General features: G+C 43.4%; 3 protein-coding genes across 3 annotated transcripts in view; 1 reads left to right on the forward strand and 2 right to left on the reverse strand.

The window, feature by feature from the left end:
- LOC127302745 (uncharacterized) overlaps window positions 1-23,206 on the reverse strand; it is a 146,720-nt gene that overhangs the window by 98,435 nt on the left and 25,079 nt on the right. The gene's annotated exons all lie outside the window — the stretch shown is intronic.
- On the forward strand, window positions 13,275-17,092 carry LOC127302748 (protein ALTERED PHOSPHATE STARVATION RESPONSE 1). The gene is made up of 4 exons (XM_051333291.2): window positions 13,275-14,277; window positions 14,915-15,147; window positions 15,652-15,875; window positions 15,957-17,092. Exons 1-4 carry the CDS (start codon window positions 13,416-13,418, stop codon window positions 16,855-16,857), a joined length of 2,220 nt encoding a protein of 739 aa, XP_051189251.1. The 5' UTR covers window positions 13,275-13,415; the 3' UTR covers window positions 16,858-17,092.
- On the reverse strand, window positions 19,321-22,732 carry LOC127304343 (uncharacterized). The gene is made up of 3 exons (XM_051335031.1): window positions 19,916-22,732; window positions 19,714-19,867; window positions 19,321-19,607 (listed from the first exon to the last, which is right to left on the reverse strand). Exons 1-3 carry the CDS (start codon window positions 22,730-22,732, stop codon window positions 19,321-19,323), a joined length of 3,258 nt encoding a protein of 1,085 aa, XP_051190991.1.

Consider the following 23,206-nt stretch of genomic DNA (forward strand, 5'->3'; position numbering starts at 1 on the left):
CATCCGAACCCCTTCCAGTATTAAGTTGCAAAGCAACAGACAATTGCATTAAGTATGGTGCGTAATGTAATCAACAACTACATCCTTAGACATAGCATCAATGTTTTATCCCTAGTGGCAACAGCACAACACAACCTTAGAACTTTACATCCGTCCTGGTGTCAATGCAGGCATGAACCCACTATCGAGCATAAATACTCCCTCTTGGAGTTACAAGCATCTACTTGGCCAGAGCATCTACTAGCAACGGAGAGCATGCAAGATCATAAACAACACATAGACATAACTTTGATAATCAACATAACAAGTATTCTCTATTCATCGGATCCCAACAAACGCAACATATAGAATTACAGATAGATGATCTTGATCATGTTAAGCAGCTCACAAGATCCGACAATGATAGCACAATGGGGAGAAGACAACCATCTAGCTACTGCTATGGACCCATAGTCCAGGGGTAGACTACTCACACATCACTCCGGAGGCGACCATGGCGGCGTAGAGTCCTCCGGGAGATGAATCCCCTCTCCGGTAGGGTGCCGGAGGCGATCTCCTGGATCCCCCGAGATGGGATCGGCGGCGGCGGCGTCTCAGTAAGGTTTTCCGTATCGTGTCTCTCGGTACTGGGGATTTCGCGATGGAGGCTATAAGTAGGCGGAAGGGCAGGTCAGGAGGCGGCACGAGGGCCCCACACCACAGGGCCGCGTGGCCAAAGGAGGGGCCGCGCCGCCCTAGGGTGTGGCCCCCTCGTGGCCCCTCTTCGTCTCCTCTTCGAACTTCTGGAAGCTTCGTGGCAAAATAGGACCCTGGGCGTTGATTTCATCCAATTCCGAGAATATTTCGTTACTACGATTTCTTAAACCAAAAACAGCAGAAAACAGCAACTGGCACTTCGGCATCTTGTTAATAGGTTAGTTCCAGAAAATGCACGAATATGACATAAAGTGTGCATAAAACATGTAGATAACATCAATAATGTGGCATGGAACATAAGAAATTATCGATACGTCGGAGACGTATCAGCATCCCCAAGCTTAGTTCTGCTCGTCCCGAGCAGGTAAAACGATAACACCGATAATTTCTGGAGTGACATGCCGTCATAATCTTGATCATACTATTTGTAAAGCATATGTAGTGAATGCAGCGATCAAAACAATGTATATGACATGAGTAAACAAGTGAATCATATAGCAAAGACTTTTCATGAATAGCACTTCAAGACAAGCATCAATAAGTCTTGCATAAGAGTTAACTCATAAAGCAATAATTCAAAGTAAAGGTATTGAAGCAACACAATGGAAGATTAAGTTTCAGCGGTTGCTTTCAACTTGTAACATGTGTATCTCATGGATATTGTCAACATAGAGTAATATAATAAGTGCAATAAGCAAGTATGTAGGAATCAATGCATAGTTCACACAAGTGTTTGCTTCTTGAAGTGGAGAGAAATAGGTGAACTGACTCAACATTGAAAGTAAAAGAATGGTCCTCATAGAGGAAAAGCATCGATTGCTATATTTGTGCTAGAGCTTTGATTTTGAAAACATGAAACAATTTTATCAACGGTAGTAATAAAGCATATGAGTTATGTAAATATCTTACAAGTTGCAAGCCTCATGCATAGTATACTAATAGTGCCCGCACCTTGTCCTAATTAGCTTGGACTACCGGATCATCACAATACACATGTTTTAACCAAGTGTCACAATGGGGTACCTCCATGCCGCCTGTACAAAGGTCTAAGGAGAAAGCTCGCAATTTGGATTTCTCGCTTTTGATTATTCTCAACTTAGACATCCATACCGGGACAACATGGACAACAGATAATGGACTCCTCTTTAATGCATAAGCATATGGCAACAATTATTATTCTCATATGAGATTGAGGATATATGTCCAAAACTGAAACTTCCACCATGAATCATGGCTTTAGTTAGCGGCCCAATGTTCTTCTCTAACAATATGTATGCTCCAACCATTAAGGTGGTAGATCTCTCTTACTTCAGACAAGACGGACATGCATAGAAACTCACATGATATTCAACAAAGAATAGTTGATGGCGTCCCCAGAAACATGGTTATCGCACAACAAGCAACTTAATAAGAGATAAAATGCATAAGTACATATTCAATACCACAATAGTTTTTAAGCTATTTGTCCCATGAGCTATATATTGTAAGGTAAATGATGGATTTTTAAAGGTAGCACTCAAGCAATTTACTTTGGAATGGCGGAGAAATACCATGTAGTAGGTAGGTATGGTGGACACAAATGGCATAGTGGTTGGCTCAAGTATTTTGGATGCATGAGAAGTATTCCCTCTCGATACAAGGTTTAGGCTAGCAAGGCTTATTTGAAACAAACACAAGGATGAACCGGTGCAGCAAAACTCACATAAAAGACATATTGTAAACATTATAAGACTCTACACCGTCTTCCTTGTTGTTCAAACTCAATACTAGAAATTATCTAGACCTTAGAGAAACCAAATATGCAAACCAAATTTTAGCATGCTCTATGTATTTCTTCATTAATGGGTGCAAAGCATATGATGCAAGAGCTTAAACATGAGCACAACAATTGCCAAGTATCACATTACCCAAGACATTAATAGCAATTACTACATGTATCATTTTCCAATTCCAACCATATAACAATTTAACGAAGAAGAAACTTCGCCATGAATACTATGAGTAGAAACTAAGGACATACTTGTCCATATGCTACAGCGGAGCGTGTCTCTCTCCCATAAAGTGAATGCTAGGATCCATTTTATTCAAACAAAACAAAAAACAAAAACAAACCGACGCCCCAAGCAAAGCACATAAGATGTGATGGAATAAAAATATAGTTTCAGGGGAGGAACCTGATAATGTTGTCGATGAAGAAGGGGATGCCTTGGGCATCCCCAAGCTTAGACGCTTGAGTCTTCTTGATATATGCAGGGGTGAACCACCGGGGCATCCCCAAGCTTAGAGCTTTCACTCTCCTTGATCATGTTGCATCATACTCCTCTCTTGATCCTTGAAAACTTCCTCCACACCAAACTTAGAACAACTCATTAGAGGGTTAGCGACAATAAAAATTAACATATTCAGAGGTGACACAATCATTCTTAACACTTCTGGACATTGCATAAAGCTACTGGACATTAGTGGATCAAAGAAATTCATCCAACATAGCAAAAGAGGCAATGCGAAATAAAAGGCAGAATCTGTCAAAGCAGAACAGTTCGTATTGACGAATTTTATTAGGCCACCAGACTTGCTCAAATGAAAATTCTCAAATTGAATGAAAGTTGCGTACATATCTGAGGATCATGCACGTAAATTGGCTTAATTTTCTGAGCTACCTACAGGGAGGTAGACCCAGATTCGTGACAGCAAAGAAATCTATTTCTGCGCAGTAATCCAAATCTAGTACTTACTTTTCTATCAAAGACTTTACTTGGCACAATAAAACACTAAACTAAGATAAGGAGAGGTTGCTACAGTAGTAAACAACTTTCAAGACACAAAATAAAAATAAAGTACTGTAGGTAAAAACATGGGTTGTCTCCCACAAGCGCTTTTCTTTAACGTCTTTCAGCTAGGCGCAGAAAGTGTGTATCAAGTATTATCAAAGGGTGGTACTTCTACAGCGGGGTGTGGATTTTTCTCAACCAAGCATAGTATATTAGATACATAAGTTTTAGCATCTCCCTTTTCATTAGTCTTAGGCGTGCTACTCTCATCAAACAAATTTTCAGGAACAAGCCAAGCATAATTATTTTCTAGTGCATCATTCATAGCTAAGAGTTTACATGGTATTGGTGCTTTGATCTCCCCTCCATCATTAATATTATTAGTGTACTTTATTCTATCCATATTCATCTTTTCAAGGAGACTAACAAAATTGGTGTAAGAACCAAGCATATTAAATTTAGTGAAAACTTTTCTAGCTTCTCTTGCTATTCCACCAAATTCTTTAAGAAGGGTTTCTAAAACAAAATCTTTCTTTTCCCCTTCTTCCATATCACCAAGTGTGAGAAACATGTGTTGGATTATAGGATTGAGATTAACAAATTTAGTTTCCAACATGCGAACTAAAGCAGCAGCAGCAATTTCATAGGTAGGGGCAAGGTCTACCAAGTGTCTATCCTCAAAATCGTCAACGGTACTAACATGGTTGAAGAATTCTTCTATATTATTTCTCCCAATTATAGACCCACGTCCTACCGGTATGTCTTTCGTGGTAAAATTAAAAGGGAACATGATGAAATAAGTAAAGTAAATGCAAGTAACTAATTTTTTTGTGTTTTTGATATAGTGCAGCAAACAAAGTAGTAAATAAAACTAAGCAAGACAAAAACAAAGTAAAGAGATTGAGAAGTGGAGACTCCCCTTGCAGCGTGTCTTGATCTCCCCGGCAACGGCGCCAGAAAATGTGCTTGATGGCGTGTAACTCACACGTTCGTTGGGAACCCCAAGAGGAAGGTATGATGCGCACAGCAGCAAGTTTTCCCTCAGAAAGAAACCAAGGTTTATCGAACCAGGAGGAGCCAAGAAGCACGTTGAAGGTTGATGGCGGCGGGATGTAGTGCGGCGCAACACCAGAGATTCCGGCACCAACGTGGAACCTGCACAACACAACCAAAGTACTTTGCCCCAACGAAACAGTGAGGTTGTCAATCTCACCGGCTTGCTGTAACAAAGGATTAACCGTATTGTGTGGAAGATGATTGTTTGCAGAAAATAGTAGAACAAGTATTGCAGTAGATTGTATTTCAGTAAAGAGAATTGGACCGGGGTCCACAGTTCACTAGAGGTGTCTCTCCCATAAGATAAACAGCATGTTGGGTGAACAAATTACAGTTGGGCAATTGACAAATAAAGAGGGCATGACCATGCACATACATATCATGATGAGTATAGTGAGATTTAATTGGGCATTACGACAAAGTACATAGACCGCCATCCAACTGCATCTATGCCTAAAAAGTCCACCTTCAAAGTTATCATCCGAACCCCTTCGGTATTAAGTTGCAAAGCAACAGACAATTGCATTAAGTATGGTGCGTAATGTAATCAACAACTACATCCTTAGACATAGCATCAATGTTTTATCCCTAGTGGCAACAGACAACACAACCTTAGAACTTTCTCACATCGTCCTGTGTCAATGCAGGCATGAACCCACTATCGAGCATAAATACTCCCTCTTGGAGTTACAGGCATCTACTTGGCCAGAGCATCTACTAGCAACGGAGAGCATGCAAGATCATAAACAACACATAGACATAACTTTGATAATCAACATAACAAGTATTCTCTATTCATCGGATCCCAACAAACGCAACATATAGAATTACAGATAGATGATCTTGATCATGTTAAGCAGCTCACAAGATCCGACAATGATAGCACAATGGGGAGAAGACAACCATCTAGCTACTGCTATGGACCCATAGTCCAGGGGTAGACTACTCACACATCACTCCGGAGGCGACCATGGCGGCGTAGAGTCCTCCGGGAGATGAATCCCCTCTCCGGCAGGGTGCCGGAGGCGATCTCCTGGATCCCCCGAGATGGGATCGGCGGCGGCGGCGTCTCAGTAAGGTTTTCCGTATCGTGGCTCTCGGTACTGGGGGTTTCGCGACGGAGGCTATAAGTAGGCGGAAGGGCAGGTCAGGAGGCGGCACGAGGGCCCCACACCACAGGGCCGCGCGGCCAAAGGGGGGGCCGCGCCGCCCTAGGGTGTGGCCCCCTCGTGGCCCCTCTTCGTCTCCTCTTCGGACTTCTGGAAGCTTCGTGGCAAAATAGGACCCTGGGCGTTGATTTCGTCCAATTCCGAGAATATTTCGTTACTAGGATTTCTGAAACCAAAAACAACAGAAAACAGCAACTGGCACTTCGGCATCTTGTTAATAGGTTAGTTCCAGAAAATGCACGAATATGACATAAAGTGTGCATAAAACATGTAGATAACATCAATAATGTGGCATGGAACATAAGAAATTATCGATACGTCGGAGACGTATCATAAGGCATAATGGAAAACAACAAAAATATGACAGATCTTTATGAACTTTATCTTGAATTAGGACATGATGTGTTTGAAGAGAAAATTAAAAAACCCATGGAACTTTATATGCATGCTAATGGGAATGTTATTAATATGAATGCTTTGAACACTATTGTTGCTAATGTTATGGAAAATTCTAAGCTTGGGGAAGCTGGTTTTGATGAGCATGATCTTTTTAGTCCCCCAAGCATTGAGGAGAAAATTTACTTTGATGATACTTTACCTCCTATTTATGATGATTATAATGATAATAATAATGATAGCTACTTTGTTGAATTTGCTCCCACTACAACTAATAAAATTGACTATGCTTATGTGGAGAGTAATAATTTTATGCATGAGACTCGTAATAAAAATGCTTTATGTGATATTTATATTGTTGAGTTTGCTCATGACACTACTGAAAGTTATTATGAGAGAGGAAAATATGGTTGTAGAAATTTTCATGTTACTAAAATGCCTCTCTATGTGCTGAAATTTTTGAAGCTACACTTGTTTTATCTTTCTATGCTTGTTGCATTATGCCTACATAACTTGTTTATTTACAAGATTCCTATGCATAGGAAGCATGTTAGACTTAAATGTGTTTCTAATTTGCCTCTTGATGTTCTGTTTTGCTTCAAATACTATTTCTTGCGAGTGCATCATCAAAACCGCTGAGCCCATCTTAATGGCTATAAAGAAAAGAACTTCTTGGGAGATAACCCATGTGTTATTGTGCTACAGTACTTTGTTTTATATTTGAGTCTTGGAAGTTGTTTACTACTGTAGCAACCTCTCCTTTCTTAGTTTTGTGTTTTGTTGTGCCAAGTAAAGTCTTTGATAGTAAAGTTCATACTAGATTTGGATTACTGCGCAGTTTCAGATTTCTTTGCTGTCACGAATCTGGGCAAAATTCTCTGTAGATAACTCAGAAAATTATGCCAATTTACGTGAGTGATCCTCAGATATGTACGCAACTTTCATTCAATTTGAGCATTTTCATTTGAGCAAGTCTGGTGCCCCAATAAAATTTGTCTTTACGGACTGTTCTGTTTTGACAGATTCTGCCTTTTATTTCGCATTGCTTCTTTCGCTGTGTTGGGTGGATTTCTTTGTTCCATTACCTTCCAGTAGCTTTGTGCAATGTCCAGAAGTGTTAAGAATGATTATGTCACCTCTGAACATGTATATTTTGATTGTGCACTAACCCTCTAATGAGTTGTTCTAAGTTTGGTGTGGAGGAAGTTTTCAAGGATCAAGAGAGGGAGATGATACAACATGATCAAGGAGAGTGAAAGCTCTAAGCTTGGGGATGCCCCGGTGGTTCACCCCTGCATATATCAAGAAGACTCAAGCGTCTAAGCTTGGGGATGCCCAAGGCATCCCCTTCTTCATCGACAAATTATCAGGTTCCTTCTCTTGAAACTATATTTTTATTCGGTCACATCTTATGTACTTTACTTGGAGCGTCTGTTTGTTTTTGTTTTTGTTTGAATAAGTTCATCCTTGTGTGGGAGAGAGACACGCTCCGCTGGTTCGTATGAACACATGTGTTCTTAGGCTTTGCTCATAGTATTCATGGCGAAGTTTCTTCTTCGTTAAATTGTTATATGGTTGGAATTGAAAAATGATACATGTAGTAATTGCTATAATGTCTTGGGTAATGTGATACTTGGCAATTGTTGTGCTCATGTTTAAGCTCTTGCGTCATATACTTTGCACCCATTAATGAAGAAATACATAGAGCATGCTAAAATTTGGTTTGCATATTTGGTCTCTCTAAGGTCTAGATAATTTCTAGTATTGAGTTTGAACAACAAGGAAGACGGTGTAGAGTCTTATAATGTTTACAATATGTCTTTTATGTGAGTTTTGCTGCACCGGTTCATCCTTGTGTTTGTTTCAAATAAGCCTTGCTAGCCTAAACCTTGTATCGAGAGGGAATACTTCTCATGCATCCAAAATACTTGAGCCAACCACTATGCCATTTGTGTCCACCATACCTACCTACTACATGGTATTTCTCCGCCATTCCAAAGTAAATTGCTTGAGTGCTACCTTTAAAAATCCATCATTTACCTTACAATATATAGCTCATGGGACAAATAGCTTAAAAACTATTGTGGTATTGAATATGTACTTATGCATTTTATCTCTTATTAAGTTGCTTGTTGTGCGATAACCATGTTTCTGGGGACGCCATCAACTATTCTTTGTTGAATATCATGTGAGTTGCTATGCATGTTCGTCTTGTCTGAAGTAAGAGAGATCTACCACCTTATGGTTAAGCATGCATATTGTTAGAGAAGAACATTGGGCCGCTAACTAAAGCCATGATCCATGGTGGAAGTTTCAGTTTTGGACAAAATCCTCAATCTCATATGAGAAAATTATTAATTGTTGTTACATGCTTATGCATAAAAGAGGAGTCCATTATCTGTTGTCTATGTTGTCCCGGTATGGATGTCTAAGTTGAGAATAATCAATAGCGAGAAATCCAATGTGAGCTTTCTCCTTAGACCTTTGTACAGGCGGCATAGAGGTACCCCTTTGCGACACTTGGTTAAAACATGTGCATTGTGATGATCCGGTAGTCCAAGCTAATTAGGACAAGGTGCGGGCACTATTAGTATACTATGCATGAGGCTTGCAACTTGAAGATATAATTTACATGATACATATGCTTTATTACTACCGTTGACAAAATTGTTTCATGTTTTCAAAATCAAAGCTCTAGCACAAATATAGCAATCAATGCTTTCCTCTTTGAAGGACCATTCTTTTACTTTTATTGTTGAGTCAGTTCACCTATTTCTCTCCATCTCAAGAAGAAAACACTTGTGTGAACTGTGCATTGATTCCTACATATTTGCATATTGCATTTGTTATATTGCTTTGCATTGACAATTGTTCATGAGATATACATGTTATAAGTTGAAAGCAACCGCTGAAACTTCATCTTCCTTTGTGTTGCTTCAATGCCTCTACTTTGAATTATTGCTTTATGAGTTAACTCTTATGCAAGACTTATTGATGCTTGTCTTTAAGTACTATTCATGAAAAGTCTTTGCTTTATGATTCAGTTGTTTACTCATGTCATTACCATTGTTTTGATCGCTGCATTCACTACATATGCTTTACAAATAGTATGATCAAGTTTATGATGGCATGTCACTCCAGAAATTATCTTTGTTATCGTTTTACCTGCTCGGGACGAGCATAACTAAGCTTGGGGATGCTGATACGTCTCCGACGTATCGATAATTTCTTATGTTCCATGCCACATTATTGATGTTATCTACATGTTTTATGCACACTTTATGTCATATTCGTGCATTTTCTGGAACTAACCTATTAACAAGATGCCGAAGTGCCAGTTCCTGTTTTCTGCTGTTTTTGGTTTCAGAAATCCTAGTAAAAAAATATTCTCGGAATTGGACGAAATCAACGCCCAGGTTCCTATTTTGCCCGGAAGCATCCAGAACACCCGAGAGCCGCCAGAGGGAAGCCACGGGGGCCCCACACCACACCCTGGCGCGGCCAGAGGGGGGGCCGCGCCGCCCGATAGTGTGGGCCCCCCAGGCCCCCTCCGAGGCTGCCCTTCCGCCTACTTAAAGCCTCCGTCGCGAAAACCCTATCGCGTTGGACGAAACCCACAGAAACCTTCCAGAGCCGCCGCCATCGCGAAGCCAAGATCTGAGGGACAGGAGTCTCTGTTCCGGCACGCCGCCGGAATGGGGAAGTGCCCCCGGAAGGCTTCTCCATCGACACCGCTGCCATCTCCACCGCCATCTTCATCACCGCTGCTGCTCCCATGAGGAGGGAGTAGTTCTCCATCGAGGCTCGGGGCTGTACCGGTAGCTATGTGGTTCATCTCTCTCCTATGTACTTCAATACAATAATCTCATGAGCTGCCTTACATGATTGAGATTCATATGATTGTGCTTGTAATCTAGATGTCGTTATGCTAGTCAAGTGAATTTTACTTATGTGATCTCCGGAGACTCCTTGTCCCACGTGTGTAAAGGTGACAGTGTGTGCACCGTGTGGGTCTCTTAGGCTATATTTCACAGAATACTTATTCACTGTTATGAATGGCATAGTGAAGTGCTTATTTATATCTCTTTATGATTGCAATGTATTTTGTATCACAATTTATCTATGTGCTACTCTAGCAATGTTATTAAAGTAGTTTTATTCCTCCTGCACGGTGTAATGGTGACAGTGTGTGCATCCGTGTTAGTACTTGGTTTATGCTATGATTATGATCTCTTGTAGATTATGAAGTTAACTATTGCTATGATGGTATTGATGTGTATTATTCCTCCTACATAGCATGAAGGTGACAGTGTGCATGCTATGTTAGTACTTGGTTTAGTCGAATTGATCTTTCATGTACTCTAAGGTTATTTAAATATGAACATTGAATTGTGGAGCTTGTTAACTCCGGCATTGAGGATTCGTGTAATCCTACGCAATGTGTTCATCATCCAACAAGAGTGTAGAGTATGCATTTATCTATTCTGTTATGTGATCAATGTTGAGAGTGTCCACTAGTGAAAGTGTAATCCCTAGGCCTTGTTCCTAAATACTGCTATCGCTGCTTGTTTCTTCGTTTCTTTGTGTTACTACTGCTGCAATACTACGCCCATCGTCTACACGCCAGCAAGCGATGTTCTGGCACCGTTGCTCCTGCTCATACTTCTTCATACCACCTGTATTTCACTATCGCGTCGCCGACCGAGTCCACCGATTAGGTGTGTTGGGGACACAAGAGACTTCTTGCTTTGTGGTTGCAGGGTTGCATGAGAGGGATATCTTTGACCTCTTCCTCCCTGAGATCGATAAACCTTGGGTGATCCACTTAAGGGAAATTTGCTGCTGTTCTACAAACCTCTGCTCTTGGAGGCCCAACACTGTCTACAAGAATAGAAGCTCCCGTAGACATCAAGGCCCAACACTATCTACAGGAATAGAAGCGTGCGTAGACATCAGATCGCAAAGTTGCAAGTGTGCCTTGCTCTCGGTACCCAAAGAAGAGAGTTTGGCTAGACACAGGAGACTCAAGCCTTGAGACCCCAACCTTACTATGTTGAAGCCTGCTTAGGCCGGAGGCTCCGACCCATCTGGGTGCCGACAAAGTTTAAGATGTAGATTCTGGTCATTCTTTGGCCGGAGACCTTGAGGTAAGTTGTCTGCAGCGGCTAGTTTTTGAGAGCACAATATAAAGCCTCCTTCTTCCCCAAGTGGATGTAGATGTTCTCATTTCCCTCCCCTTCATTTTTGACCTTGAGCAGCTCGCCCTATCTCTCTATTCATCTATGCTTCTTCAATATTCTTTAGGGAAATGTGAGAGGAGATCTAGATCTAGATTTTCACTAATCAACATCCTCTCTTAGTGAGGGGAACATAGCTGATCTAGATCTTGGAGTTCTCTATGGATTTTCTTTGTTCTTTCTCTCCTATTCTTCCAATAGCTTTTCGCTTTGGTGGAATTTGAGAGTGAAGGATTTGAGCACCTTGTATGCTCTTGTCATTTCATTTGGGGCATCAGTTTGAGTTTTCCACGATGATTCGTGGAAGCGAAAGTTCGCGAGCTAATTACTCTCTGGTTCTTGTACCTAGAGCTTGTTCCTCTTGGAGCTTGGTGTTGTCGTGGAGCTCAATCAGTGTGGTGCAAAGCTTGTTGTGGATTTCTCGGGAGCCTCCAATTAAGTCATGGAGATTGCCCAATATTTTACGGGCTCGGTGACCACCCTCAACGAAAAAGTGCTAGGAGATCATGGTGAAACATTGTGGCGATGAGGAAGTCATTGTGCTTCCACACCACTCCAACGATAACTAGCTTTCTTTGGGAAATGAACTTTGGGATACATCGGCGTCTCTGTGTCTCCTTGATTATTCCTTTACCAAAACTCTTTAATTGTGCGCTTTACTTTATGATAGCCTTCGTGCTTGAGGTTATATATCAGACTATCACATAGTTGTCTATCTTGCTTAGCATAAGTTGTTGGTGAATATAGGTGGCGAACCCTCATATATTGGTTTTGTGCTTGATAAATTAAACACTAGTTTTATTTCACATTTGTTCAACTCAATATTGTGAAAGTCTTAAACCGCTATTCACCCTCTCTAGGCGCCATCCTTGTCCTTTCGATGTTCTTATCTTGGTTCCTCCGTCGCCACCTCCACGCCGACTTTTGGTTTGCCTCATCCTCGATGTTGTCATAGTGAAATATGAAGATATAAAGGGTCACGTCTCACAAGAAAGTTGAGCCAAAGCACAAAAACCCCGTTGACCACATAAATAGAAAAAACCACGAGCTGTGTTTGATTTGCTCAATTCAAATACTTGGATAAGAGTAGATTGAATGTTTTGAAAGTAAGTTGAAAGTTTGTAATGCTAGGATTACTAGCACAGTAATTAGCCTCTTAAGTGCACTACTATTGTCTGAATACTCTCCCATATAATACAATAATTTTATATCTTCTTGATATTCTCAATTCTATAGCCACAAATTACTCCCTTAATTGCGCAATAGTATCTTACTTTTACCAAATGATATCCTATACGATTTTCTCTTAATAGCAACTGTGATTTTTCTTAACAATAGCCTCTTAAATGCCCAATAGTATCTCCCCTTTACCAAATGATGTCCTATATATATTACTCCCGTATCGTTTTTGTGGTCCCAATTTTACTCATTAATTTTGCAGAAGTACTCTCTTAATTTCACCAAACAATATCCCTCAATATCTTGTTGTGGCTCCAGCTATGTAGCCACAAACTACGCTGCTATCAATTATAATTGCAAAATACTATCTCTATTTTACCTATTGATAGACAAATAAAGTAGGCACATTTCTAGTATCTCTATTTGACCAGGTAATAGAGAAATAAAATAGAAATACTCCTATAGAGTTTATAATAGTACTATTTTTAAAAATAAAAATATTTGAGCTGTGATTTTCCTTAACAATTCCTTTTCTAGTTGGCCTAGGTCTATCATCCCTAAAGACAGTCATCAGTCACTCCTCCCAAGTCCCAAACCCTCACAAGACCCAAATCTGCAGCCCCACATAAACAAACCATGCAAAGATTCCCTGCCATCATCACCAGAATTTAGGAAGGAAGGGGTCCTCCCCCAACCCCAACCTTTCTCCCCCACAAGCCCACCCCCAGAACCAACAAAATTTCACCCCTCTCCACCACCACCTCCACCTGACAACAACCACCCTCTCCTCTTCTCTCCTGCTTTCTACCTCACACTCTCCCACTTTGACTTTGACTCACTCCTCACTCCTCTGCACTCTACGCTAAACCCTGCTCTAATAAACCTTGGCTAGACTAGCCTGGTAGCCTCCGATGGGGAACTGCGCCGCCTCCCGGCTCGCCGGCGGCGGCGGCGGCATGGGTGGTGGCGGTGCGGGCGGGGACCCCGTGGCGGTCTGCCGCGACCGGAAGCGCCTCATAAAGCTGGCGGCGGACCGGCGGTTCGCGCTGGCGGCGGCGCACGCGGGCTACGCGGCGGCCCTGCGCTCCGTCGCGGACGCCCTGGACATCTTCGTGGCCCGCCACACCGCGCCGGCGCCCATACTCATCACGCTCCCCACCCCCACCGCCTCGCCTCCCGGCTCCCCCAAGCACGCTACTCCGCCGCCCGCGCTGCCGCCCTCGTCCGCCGCCGCGCCATCGACCCCGCCGCGGACGGATGCGCCGGCCGCGGACGAGGAGGACGACGGCTGCGGGGGCGGGCAGACGCCGGAGATGGGCCGCCCGTACTACTACACGCCCCCGGCCACGCCGCCGCCGCCCCCCGCCGCGGTCGGCGGCTGGGACTTCTTCAACCCGTTCTACGGGACGGAGGAGGTGGCGGCGGCCATCAGCGACGAGGAGATGCGCGCCGTGAGGGAGCGGGAGGGGATCCCGGACCTGGAGGAGGCGGAAGAGGAGGACGATGAGGGGGAGAAGCCCGCTGCTGCTGCGGCGGAAAAAAACCCTAAATCCGAGGATTCGCTCAGGGTGGCCAAGCAGGAAGAGACCAAAGATGCAGCCGAGGCGGCGAGGAACAACGGCGCCGGCGGGCTGGAGGTGTCCGTGGTGCTGCCGGGGCGCGAGCTCCTGACGGCGCTCAAGGAGGTGGAGGAGCTCTTCGCCCGCGCCGCCGAGGCCGGCAAGGACGTCTCCGGCATGCTCGAGGCCGCCGCCCGTGCCCCCGACCTCAAAGGTCCGGCCTTTATCCCATCCCCCCAACTTCTCTCTTCTCTCTCTCTCTCCCTCTCCCGCTGCAACCTGCCCAATCTTCGCCACAAATGTTGTCGAATCCCTTTTTGCTGTTCCGGCAAAAAATGCAAGATTTGGGCGTAAAGCTGTTCTTCTACATCAGAAGAAAGAAGGCCTTGCGTTGCGTTACTTAGCAGGGTGGATTTGGGGAACTTTTTTTTAACACTCAGGGTGGTATGGAATTTACTGTTCTTTGTTTAGGACCTCACTCCCTTGTGGCCCTGGAGATTGGATTAGACAGAGCATATCTCTTAGAAAAGTGGCTTTAAATATTCCCCTGATGTAATATCCGCCACACGGTCAATTTCTACTTTGCAGTCATGTCATGGCCCAATTGTTTTAGCCCTTTTCATGCTACTACTTGTGGTTCTTCACTGCCAAGGTGGTCCTTTTGTGCTACCAATGACTAAAGGCGGCCTGCTTCATGATTGGCGCCATGAATCTGCACTTCAAGGACTGGCTTTTGCTTGATGTTCGCACACTGCAGGCTACATATTGGGTGTTATTATTTGTTGCTGTGTAGTATATCTGGTGTGTGCTTGATTGATGGAATTAACATTGGTAGTTCTTTCTTGGCGCAGAGAACTCGTCGAAAATAATTCATGCCATCGCGTGGCATCGGTCTCCGTCGTCCGTGTCGTCGTCTTATAGGAGCGAGCTGGGAGCAAGCTCGAATAGTTTGTCGTGGACAGAGAAGAGCGAGACCAACAAGAGCGATATATTTGAAGACTATGGTGGGATGAAGTCTGGAAGTCACTCTCAGACTTTAGGGAGATTGTATGCTTGGGAGAAGAAACTTTATGAAGAAGTTAAGGTGGGTTTAATCTGTTTGAGGTTGGATACCTTTTATATCTGCTGTAGTCATTTGATCTTTCTTGTGATTGCATAAGTATAGAGAAGGCTTTATATCATTGCAAGCGAAAGCAACTTATTCTTCTAGGAAGAGTGGCACCACATTGAAATGAAATTGCGGCTTATTTTTGTATTGACATGACTTCAGTGAACAAGGCTAAGTTTAAAGACCTCCCTGTGGAATTCTTGACATGGTGATATTACTGATATAGTGCTATCATCTATAGATCAAAAGCAATGTGCTAATTTCCTGTGCACCATGGTCACATTGCATTTTTTTCGAAATGGGGTATTCCCCAGCCTCTGCATCAAAGCGATGCATATGGCCGCTTTATTTCCTTTGCACCATAGTCACCTTGCATACTTTTTGTGCCCATGAATTAGTGTATATATCTGTCTTTCATGCAAGATGTTTTAAGTGCATTTCATATTTTTACATCTATTTAAATGACTTGGTTTGATGCAGGCTATTGATCAAATCAGACAAACATATGAGAAGAAATGTGTGCAGCTGAGGAACCAAGACGCCAAAGGTTCAGAACTGCGTTGTGCTGAAAAAACCAGGACAAATGTGAGAGACCTGTACACAAGGATCTGGGTTTCTCTAAGAGCTGCAGAATCAATATCGGATAGAATACAAAAGTTACGGGATGAGGAGCTCCAACCGCAACTTGTCGAGCTGTTGCATGGGTAAGCTGGTCTTATTGTTTGTGTGTAGGATCGATGTAGTCTTGTTGACTCAATACTTATGCTTTCCCTGCTCCATGGCAGCTTTACAAGAACTTGGAAAGTGATGGTGGATTCGCATGAAACTCAGAGACAGATAATGTTTGAGGTGAATTCCTTCACCTGCCCTGCTTATGGGAAGTTCTGCAACGACGCCCAGCGGCATGCCACTCTGAAGCTGGAGGTTGAACTCAGGAACTGGAGGTCCTGCTTCGTGAGCTACGTGAGTGCACAGAAATCGTACATTGAAGCTCTCGATGGCTGGCTGTCCAAGTTCATCCTAACGGACACCATCCGTTACTCCCGAGGGATATCCTCCATCGCGCCCAACAGGGCTGGTGCGCCGCCTCTGGTCGTGATATGCCACGACTGGCACACCACGCTGTCCAAGTTCCCCTACAAGCGCGTCTCGTTCACGATGCGGAACTTCAACCGCAGCGTGCGGGTGCTGTGGTTGAAGCAGGGGGAGGAGCAGCAGCAGAAGCGGAAGGTGGACGGGCTGGCCAAGGAGCTGGACAAGAAGGCCACAGCCTACAAGCGGGCGGAGAACAAGGTGATTGAGACGAAGCTCCTCCTGGAGCACCGGCCGGGGGAGCAGGAGGCGAGGCAGCGTGTCGAGCAGCTGTCGGAGCGCAAGGAGGCGCTGAACGTGCTGCGGCGGCGGGTGGAGGCGGAGAAGGCGCGGCACCACCACTGCATGCGTGACACCCATGACGTGACCCTCAACGGTTTCAAGATCGGCCTTGCCAGCATTTTCGAGTCGCTTGCTGATTTTTCTCGGGACTCTGTGAAGCTCTACGAGGACCTCCTGGCACACGCTGGCACCCCCAAGGAGCGCCTGGAAAAGGCCCCTTCGGCCTCCGAGCAGCAGCAGCAGGCCTGTGCCGACAACGAAGGGCAACCACAGAGCTCCTACCCGCACCAGGCCACTGTCGAAGCGAGATGACTCTTGAGTGAGCAAACAGTATTTATGGTCTGTTTTAATTAGGACATTGTTGTGCTGTTGCATTGCCCCGGTTTTTTGGACCCCTAGACTGTTTAATCTGATGTTAATTAGCCTTGTAGAGTAGCAGCATGGATGCTGGGTGGGTGGGGGCAGAGGGTCGCCATTGTTGTGGGCGTGCATTGCATCTGCTGCTTGTAATTATTCTTTTAGCCTGATATCAAGTGAGGATTCGCTCTGCTGCTTGCTGTTGCTGTCATGATGATGATTCCTGCTCCACAATACCGAAACTGTTGCTGCATATACAGAGATGCTTTCTCTACTCCACAGTATGCAGCAGTATTCGCTGCTATTGCATTTACACACAGTAGCAGCGCCACAGCAGCAGCTGGTAAACGGCACGGGGAATCAGTCAGGGCTTCCCTGGCCCTGAATGAATAGTACCAATGCGAATGCTGATCCTGTTGGAGGTATCTGTGATGTTTTGAGTAATCATCAAATGAGAATCCTGCAATGTGAATGGCAAATGATTCATGAAAAATCCGTTCGAACAAACTCAACTGCTTCGCTTGTCTGGCTCAAAGTAGACTAGTGCTGACATTGCTTGTCAGGGTGATCACTACAAATCAAGGAGTCTTCATATTCTGCAGCACAGCAGTAGCATATATGCATTTTCCCTCTTATTTCTGGGTAGTTGCTTGTACTAACATATAATGCAAATTTTTCTGCCATTCATATCGGACTAGCATTTTAGATAGAAAGGAATTCATCCAGGATCTGGACGCCGGTCTTTGTTGACACTAGAAGTCTTGATTAATCCATTATTAAGACAAGAGGAAACCCTTGAAATACTGAAACTGTTGCTGCATATACATACTACAGTAATAGCAGCACTACTCGACGCCGGCCAGGCCATAGTATCACTCCTGAGCAGCAGCAACTGGTAAACGGCACGAGGAGAGGAGTTAGGGCTTTCCCTGGCCATGAATAGCATTATATAGCCAATGTTGATCCTTTTGGAATTATCTGTGATAGTGATAGTGTACTATTATGTGTTGTTTCTTCGAATGGTCAGGTGACAATGTGGAAATGTAACTGACAAACATTCATCCGTTCAAATAAAATATTTGGTTGTGGTAACAGAAACTTGTAATATAAATGGTAGCTGGCAAACATTTCTTTTACTGCAAATGTGATGGCAGGAGGAGAGAAGGCTTAAACTAGATAACTGCTTGCTGGTTTGGGACAAAAGTATACTAGTTGACACTGCCTGCGAATTATTACCTCCGTTTTGAAATATAAGCCTTTTTAGAAAGCTAAAGATACACCACAATTTAACCATGTGCTATCCATTCATGTCACTACAGAAAAGATACACAACAAAATAGTTACAAACAGAGGCTGCAGTAGATTATGAAGACACTTCATGTCTCCGCTGCATGGTGCAACGGGGCCTCCGTGACGGATGCAATTTGATGGACTCGTGTAGGGTGGAAGCGTTATTGGGCGCCATGGTGGCGTCGACGAAGGCCTGACAAGGGCTGTACAGATCGCTACCCTAAAGATGGACCACTGGTTGATGGTGGTGACGGCTTCTGAAGCAAGGGCAATAGAGGCTCGCCAATGGTCTGCTATTCCGGATGTGTGCTCCTATTTTCGCCATAGGGCAATTCAGTGATGCCCCCGGTAATTAGCTGGTGGGTCGTTCTTTGTGTTTTAGGGCATGAGGCCCTGACGATATGTTACTTAACCCATTGCCGGCTTTCTAGATGTTGTGTGGTGACTTCGGGTTTTTTGATGTATGCTCTTAGCAAATCTTTATTGAATAAAATCTAAATAAAAGCCGTGTCATTGATTGATGCAGAGGCTAGGCTTCCCTATTTCCTAAAAAAATCTTATTTTCTTCCAATCCGCTACATCTCCACCGGCTTGCTATGTACCCATGTGTGATTCATCACTACCTACGTTGAGCTTCATCCGAATAGTAGTATTTCTTCTTTCAACAGTTCGAATGTACTTAACCAATTCAACTTGGCATTTGATTTCTATATCTGTCTTAAAGATAAAAATTATTGACCATACGTGACCAACTGCATGTTAGAATTTCTGTTCTTGAAGAGATTACTTATCTTGATCTATTTTTTAGAGATAATCAATAGATGGAAGTGGTAATCATGAAGGAAAATTAGGAGATAACAAAATTTCAGATAGCAGAACATATATGAGCCAGTTATCATCATTTTCAAGCCTCCTTCCAAAATATAATCATGAGCTTGATGAATGACCCGAATGATCACTAGTGAATAATTCTATAGTGTACAATTAGCGACCCACATAATCTATGGTGGCCAACAGAAATGGTATTAGTTATTTGGTTTGCATATGCTTGGACAGAGAGGCAGCCTAAGTTTATTCCGAACTAAAGAAGCTTAGAACAGTACATTTCCAAGAATATAACACGTAAATTTAGAAAATAAGATCACGATAAACTTTCTGCATAGTTGGCCTTTCTTTAGGTGAAGGAAGCAGGCACTCAAATGCCATAGAGATGCACCGCTTCACGTCATTTGCTTCACCACCTTCGGGTTGTGGAAGTTGTTTATCCAAAATTTCTTCTAGGAGAAATTGGTCACCCAACGAATAAATAAAATTTTGCACATCTCCTGGATGTTTCCCCATTAACACCTCAAGCACCACAACACCAAAGCTATATACATCACATTTCTCCGTAACTACAGATGTGTACGCAAATTCTGGATGCACCATAGGAACATAAGAATTAGAAACATGCATCAGTGCAGCTCATTCCTATTTAAAACATTTTATTAGAGAATATAGTATTGTACTGAAAAAACTTACCAGGTGCTATATAGCCATACGTCCCCGCTAGTGCACTCCAATTCGATGAATCCGGTTTTAACATTCTTGCAATACCGAAATCCGAGACAAATGCTTTGTAATCAGCATCTAGTAAGATATTTTTGCTTGTGATGTCTCGATGAATTATCAGTGGGTGAATATCATGATGGAGGTAAGCAATAGCTTGAGCTACATCTTTTATGAGAGTTGTCCTTCTTTGCCAGTGGAACTGGATTGCCAGTTCTTCATTGCTTAAGATAGAAGCTAGATTTCCTCTCTCTATAAACTGGCATACAAGGAACCGGTACCGTGGATGAGAACAATATCCATACAGCTTGACGATGCTGCGTTGTCGAATTTTTGTTAACATTTCAATCTCATGCTGGAATATTTCTTCATCATGCACCTGTTCATTTCCTGCATGGAGTTTCTTTACCGCAACCACTTGTTCATCTTGAAGTTCTGCTTTATAAACACTACCGTATGACCCCTCTCCAATGCAATGCTTGTCATCAAAATTTTCAGTTCCATTGATAATATCCTCAAATGCCATTCTACCATCAAAGCTCCATACAGAAAATACATCCCTTTTTCTCACGTCATCAGTATTTTGAGATACTTTCTTGCGGCAAATGAAAAAAGCAATTACAGCTGATACTATTGAAATAGTAGCGGCAAACATGGGAACGCCGATTGATAGTATTATTTTTATACGCTTTATGTTATGAGTCGCAGGTGGGAGGTCACAAGGAGGCAGACCAACAAGATCTCCACAAAGGCCTTTGTTGTGGAGAAACCATTCGACTGATGCATTGTGGATCCCTTTTGGGACGGAGCCTTCTAGGAAGTTGTCTGATACATCAAATACAGATAGGCTTTTCATGCTTGCAATCGAGATAGGGATTGCACCACTAAATTGATTGTGTGAGAAATTCACAAACATCAACAGCTCTAGCTTGCTAAGTTCCAATGGTATTGGTCCAGTGAGATTGTTCATACTAAGATCAAGCATTCTTTGTAGGGAAGCTAAATGACCCAAATTACGAGGAAGACTTCCACTAAGACTGTTGTTATTCATCCGTAGTAATTGTAGTTTCAAACAATTTCCGATGTCTTCTGGTATTTTACCACTCAACAGGTTGCTTGACAAACTAAGAAGCTCAAGATTGCCAAGTTGGCCTATCTGTTTAGGGATTTGGCCAGATAGTTGATTGTTTGTTAAGTCCATCCAGTATAGGCTGATTAACTTTCCAATTTCCCGTGGTATCTCACCGGTCAACTTATTGTTATCCAGATTAAGCTTTGCAAGATATTTTAGCTCCCAAATCTCAGAAGGTATATTGCCTTCTATCATGTTGTTGGAAAAATCAATCCAGGTCAAGTTTTGACATGCGCCCCAGTTAGGTGAGAGCCGACCTATGAACCTGTTTGAATACAAACTAATTTTTGTGAGATGTGGATACACCCCAAAGGCTTCAGTTATGTCTCCCTCAATCTGATTACCGCTAATTGCGAGGGATATTAGTGAGCTGCAATCCCTCAAGCCTTTTGGGACATGACCATCCAGATTGTTGTAATGAAGTATTAAACTTTGTAGCTTTTTACTTTGGCACAACTCTGGCAAGTGTCCTATTAGCTGGTTATTAGACAGTTGAATGCTGACCAAATTGGTAAGGTTGGAGAGCGATGAAGGCAAAGAGCCAGAGATTTGATTGGAAAATAGTCGCATTTCTATCATATTAACCAAATTTCCAAAACTCTGAGGGATTATGCCAGACAGCTGATTTTTATAGGCTGCAAGATATTCCAAATTTTCCAAGTTTCCAAAGTCAGACGGCAGTTCCCCAGAGAGATTATTACTTCCTATGTGTATATCCCTGAGTGAAGACATGTTCCCAATACTTGTCGGCACTGATCCAACTATGAAATTCATCGAAATGTCGAGGATTTCCAGATTCACAAGATTTCCAAACCCATGAGGGATTGATCCAGTTATGAGGTTACTCCAAAGTAAAAAATGGGACACTGAAGTAAGATTTCCAGCAATACTTGAAGGAATAGGACCCGTCAAATGATTATGTGAAAAGTCCAACTTAGTCAAGCTCGAGAGCATCCCAAGCTCTACCGGGATCGGACCAGTGAGCTGATTCCGATATAAGACCATTATTTTCATCATTGTGAGGTTTCCAAGGGATGGCGGAATTGTGCCAGTCAGGTTGTTTACCGACAAGGATATTACTTGCAGGGTGTGGATATCTCCTAGCACTTTAGGTATAGGTCCCGACAGACCATTAGCAGAAAGGTCTAGAAAGTTGAGGTTTGTCAGGTTAGCAATGGCGGAAGGTATTGCGCCAGAAAGAATATTCAAGGACAAATCCAGCTCCCTCATGTTCTGAAGGTGTCCGAGTTGCCATGGAATGGTACCTGAGAGCCTATTCCCATCCAGATAAAGAATGGCAAGTCTTGAGAGATTTCCCAAGGCAAGAGGGATTTGGCCAGTGATATTATTGCTTGAGAGGTCCATGTATGTGAGCCTCCCAAGGTTGAAAAATGATACAGGTATGTGCCCACTGAGCTGATCACCGGAGAAGTTGAGGCTGGAAAGCATGGAAAGAGAGCCGATGCTAGGAGGGATGGTGCCAGAGAGACCATAGTTATCGCTGAGGTCGAGATTGACGAGGTATGTGAGTGATTGAAATCTGAGGGTGTGAAGTTGTCCTGCGATGCCGGCACCAGCAAGGATAAGCTCTCTTATGACCTTCACCGTGGTTCCTCCGCTTGACCGAGTGTCTCCGCAGGTGATGCCGGTCCAGTTGCACGGATACATGCCGTCGTCTCTCCAGGTTCCCAGCTGGTGCTTGGAGGAGAAGTTGAGTGATGATTTCCAGTGGAGGAGCGCCGCGGCTTGATCTCTCAGCGAAGCGCCTCGGCTGTCAGCGTGCCTGGAAATAAGGAGTAGAAGCAGGACAAACGAGAGAACCAAGCGATGTAGCTGCGGGGGCGCCGTGGAATGCGCCATGATCTTAATGCGTGCTCCGGCTGTATGATACGATGACTGCATACGCCAAGTGATCTCACGTAAATTAACTGATCGAAGCACTCCCCAGAAGTCTGGCAGCAAGACGCACACACGCGAGAATGCATAGATGAAGGAGATGGAGAGAATGACGCACCTCCAGTGTCCTGAGCAGAACGCAGCGGCCGCGCTTGTGCCGGGTGGTGGTGTGTGAGCTCGAGGTGTGAAATTGCCTGTTGAACTCCAGGGGTTTAAGAACAAATGTACACACGGTGTGAGTCACACCCACAGACTTGCATCTCCAAAAAAAAGAACAAAATTCTGCAGTGAAAACTTTGACTCAGTTCTAAAGGCCGGCTATATTATTTTCTCCCGAACTCGGACAGAGATGTCTTCTAAGTCGACAGTTTTAAGTTGACGGACCAGAGCCGTATAGTAGTGTTTTTCTAGTCTAAGATGCTCCATTCCTAGCTAGTC

This window comes from Lolium perenne, chromosome 5 (genome assembly GCF_019359855.2).
Source record: "Lolium perenne isolate Kyuss_39 chromosome 5, Kyuss_2.0, whole genome shotgun sequence".
Taxonomy (NCBI): domain Eukaryota; kingdom Viridiplantae; phylum Streptophyta; class Magnoliopsida; order Poales; family Poaceae; genus Lolium; species Lolium perenne.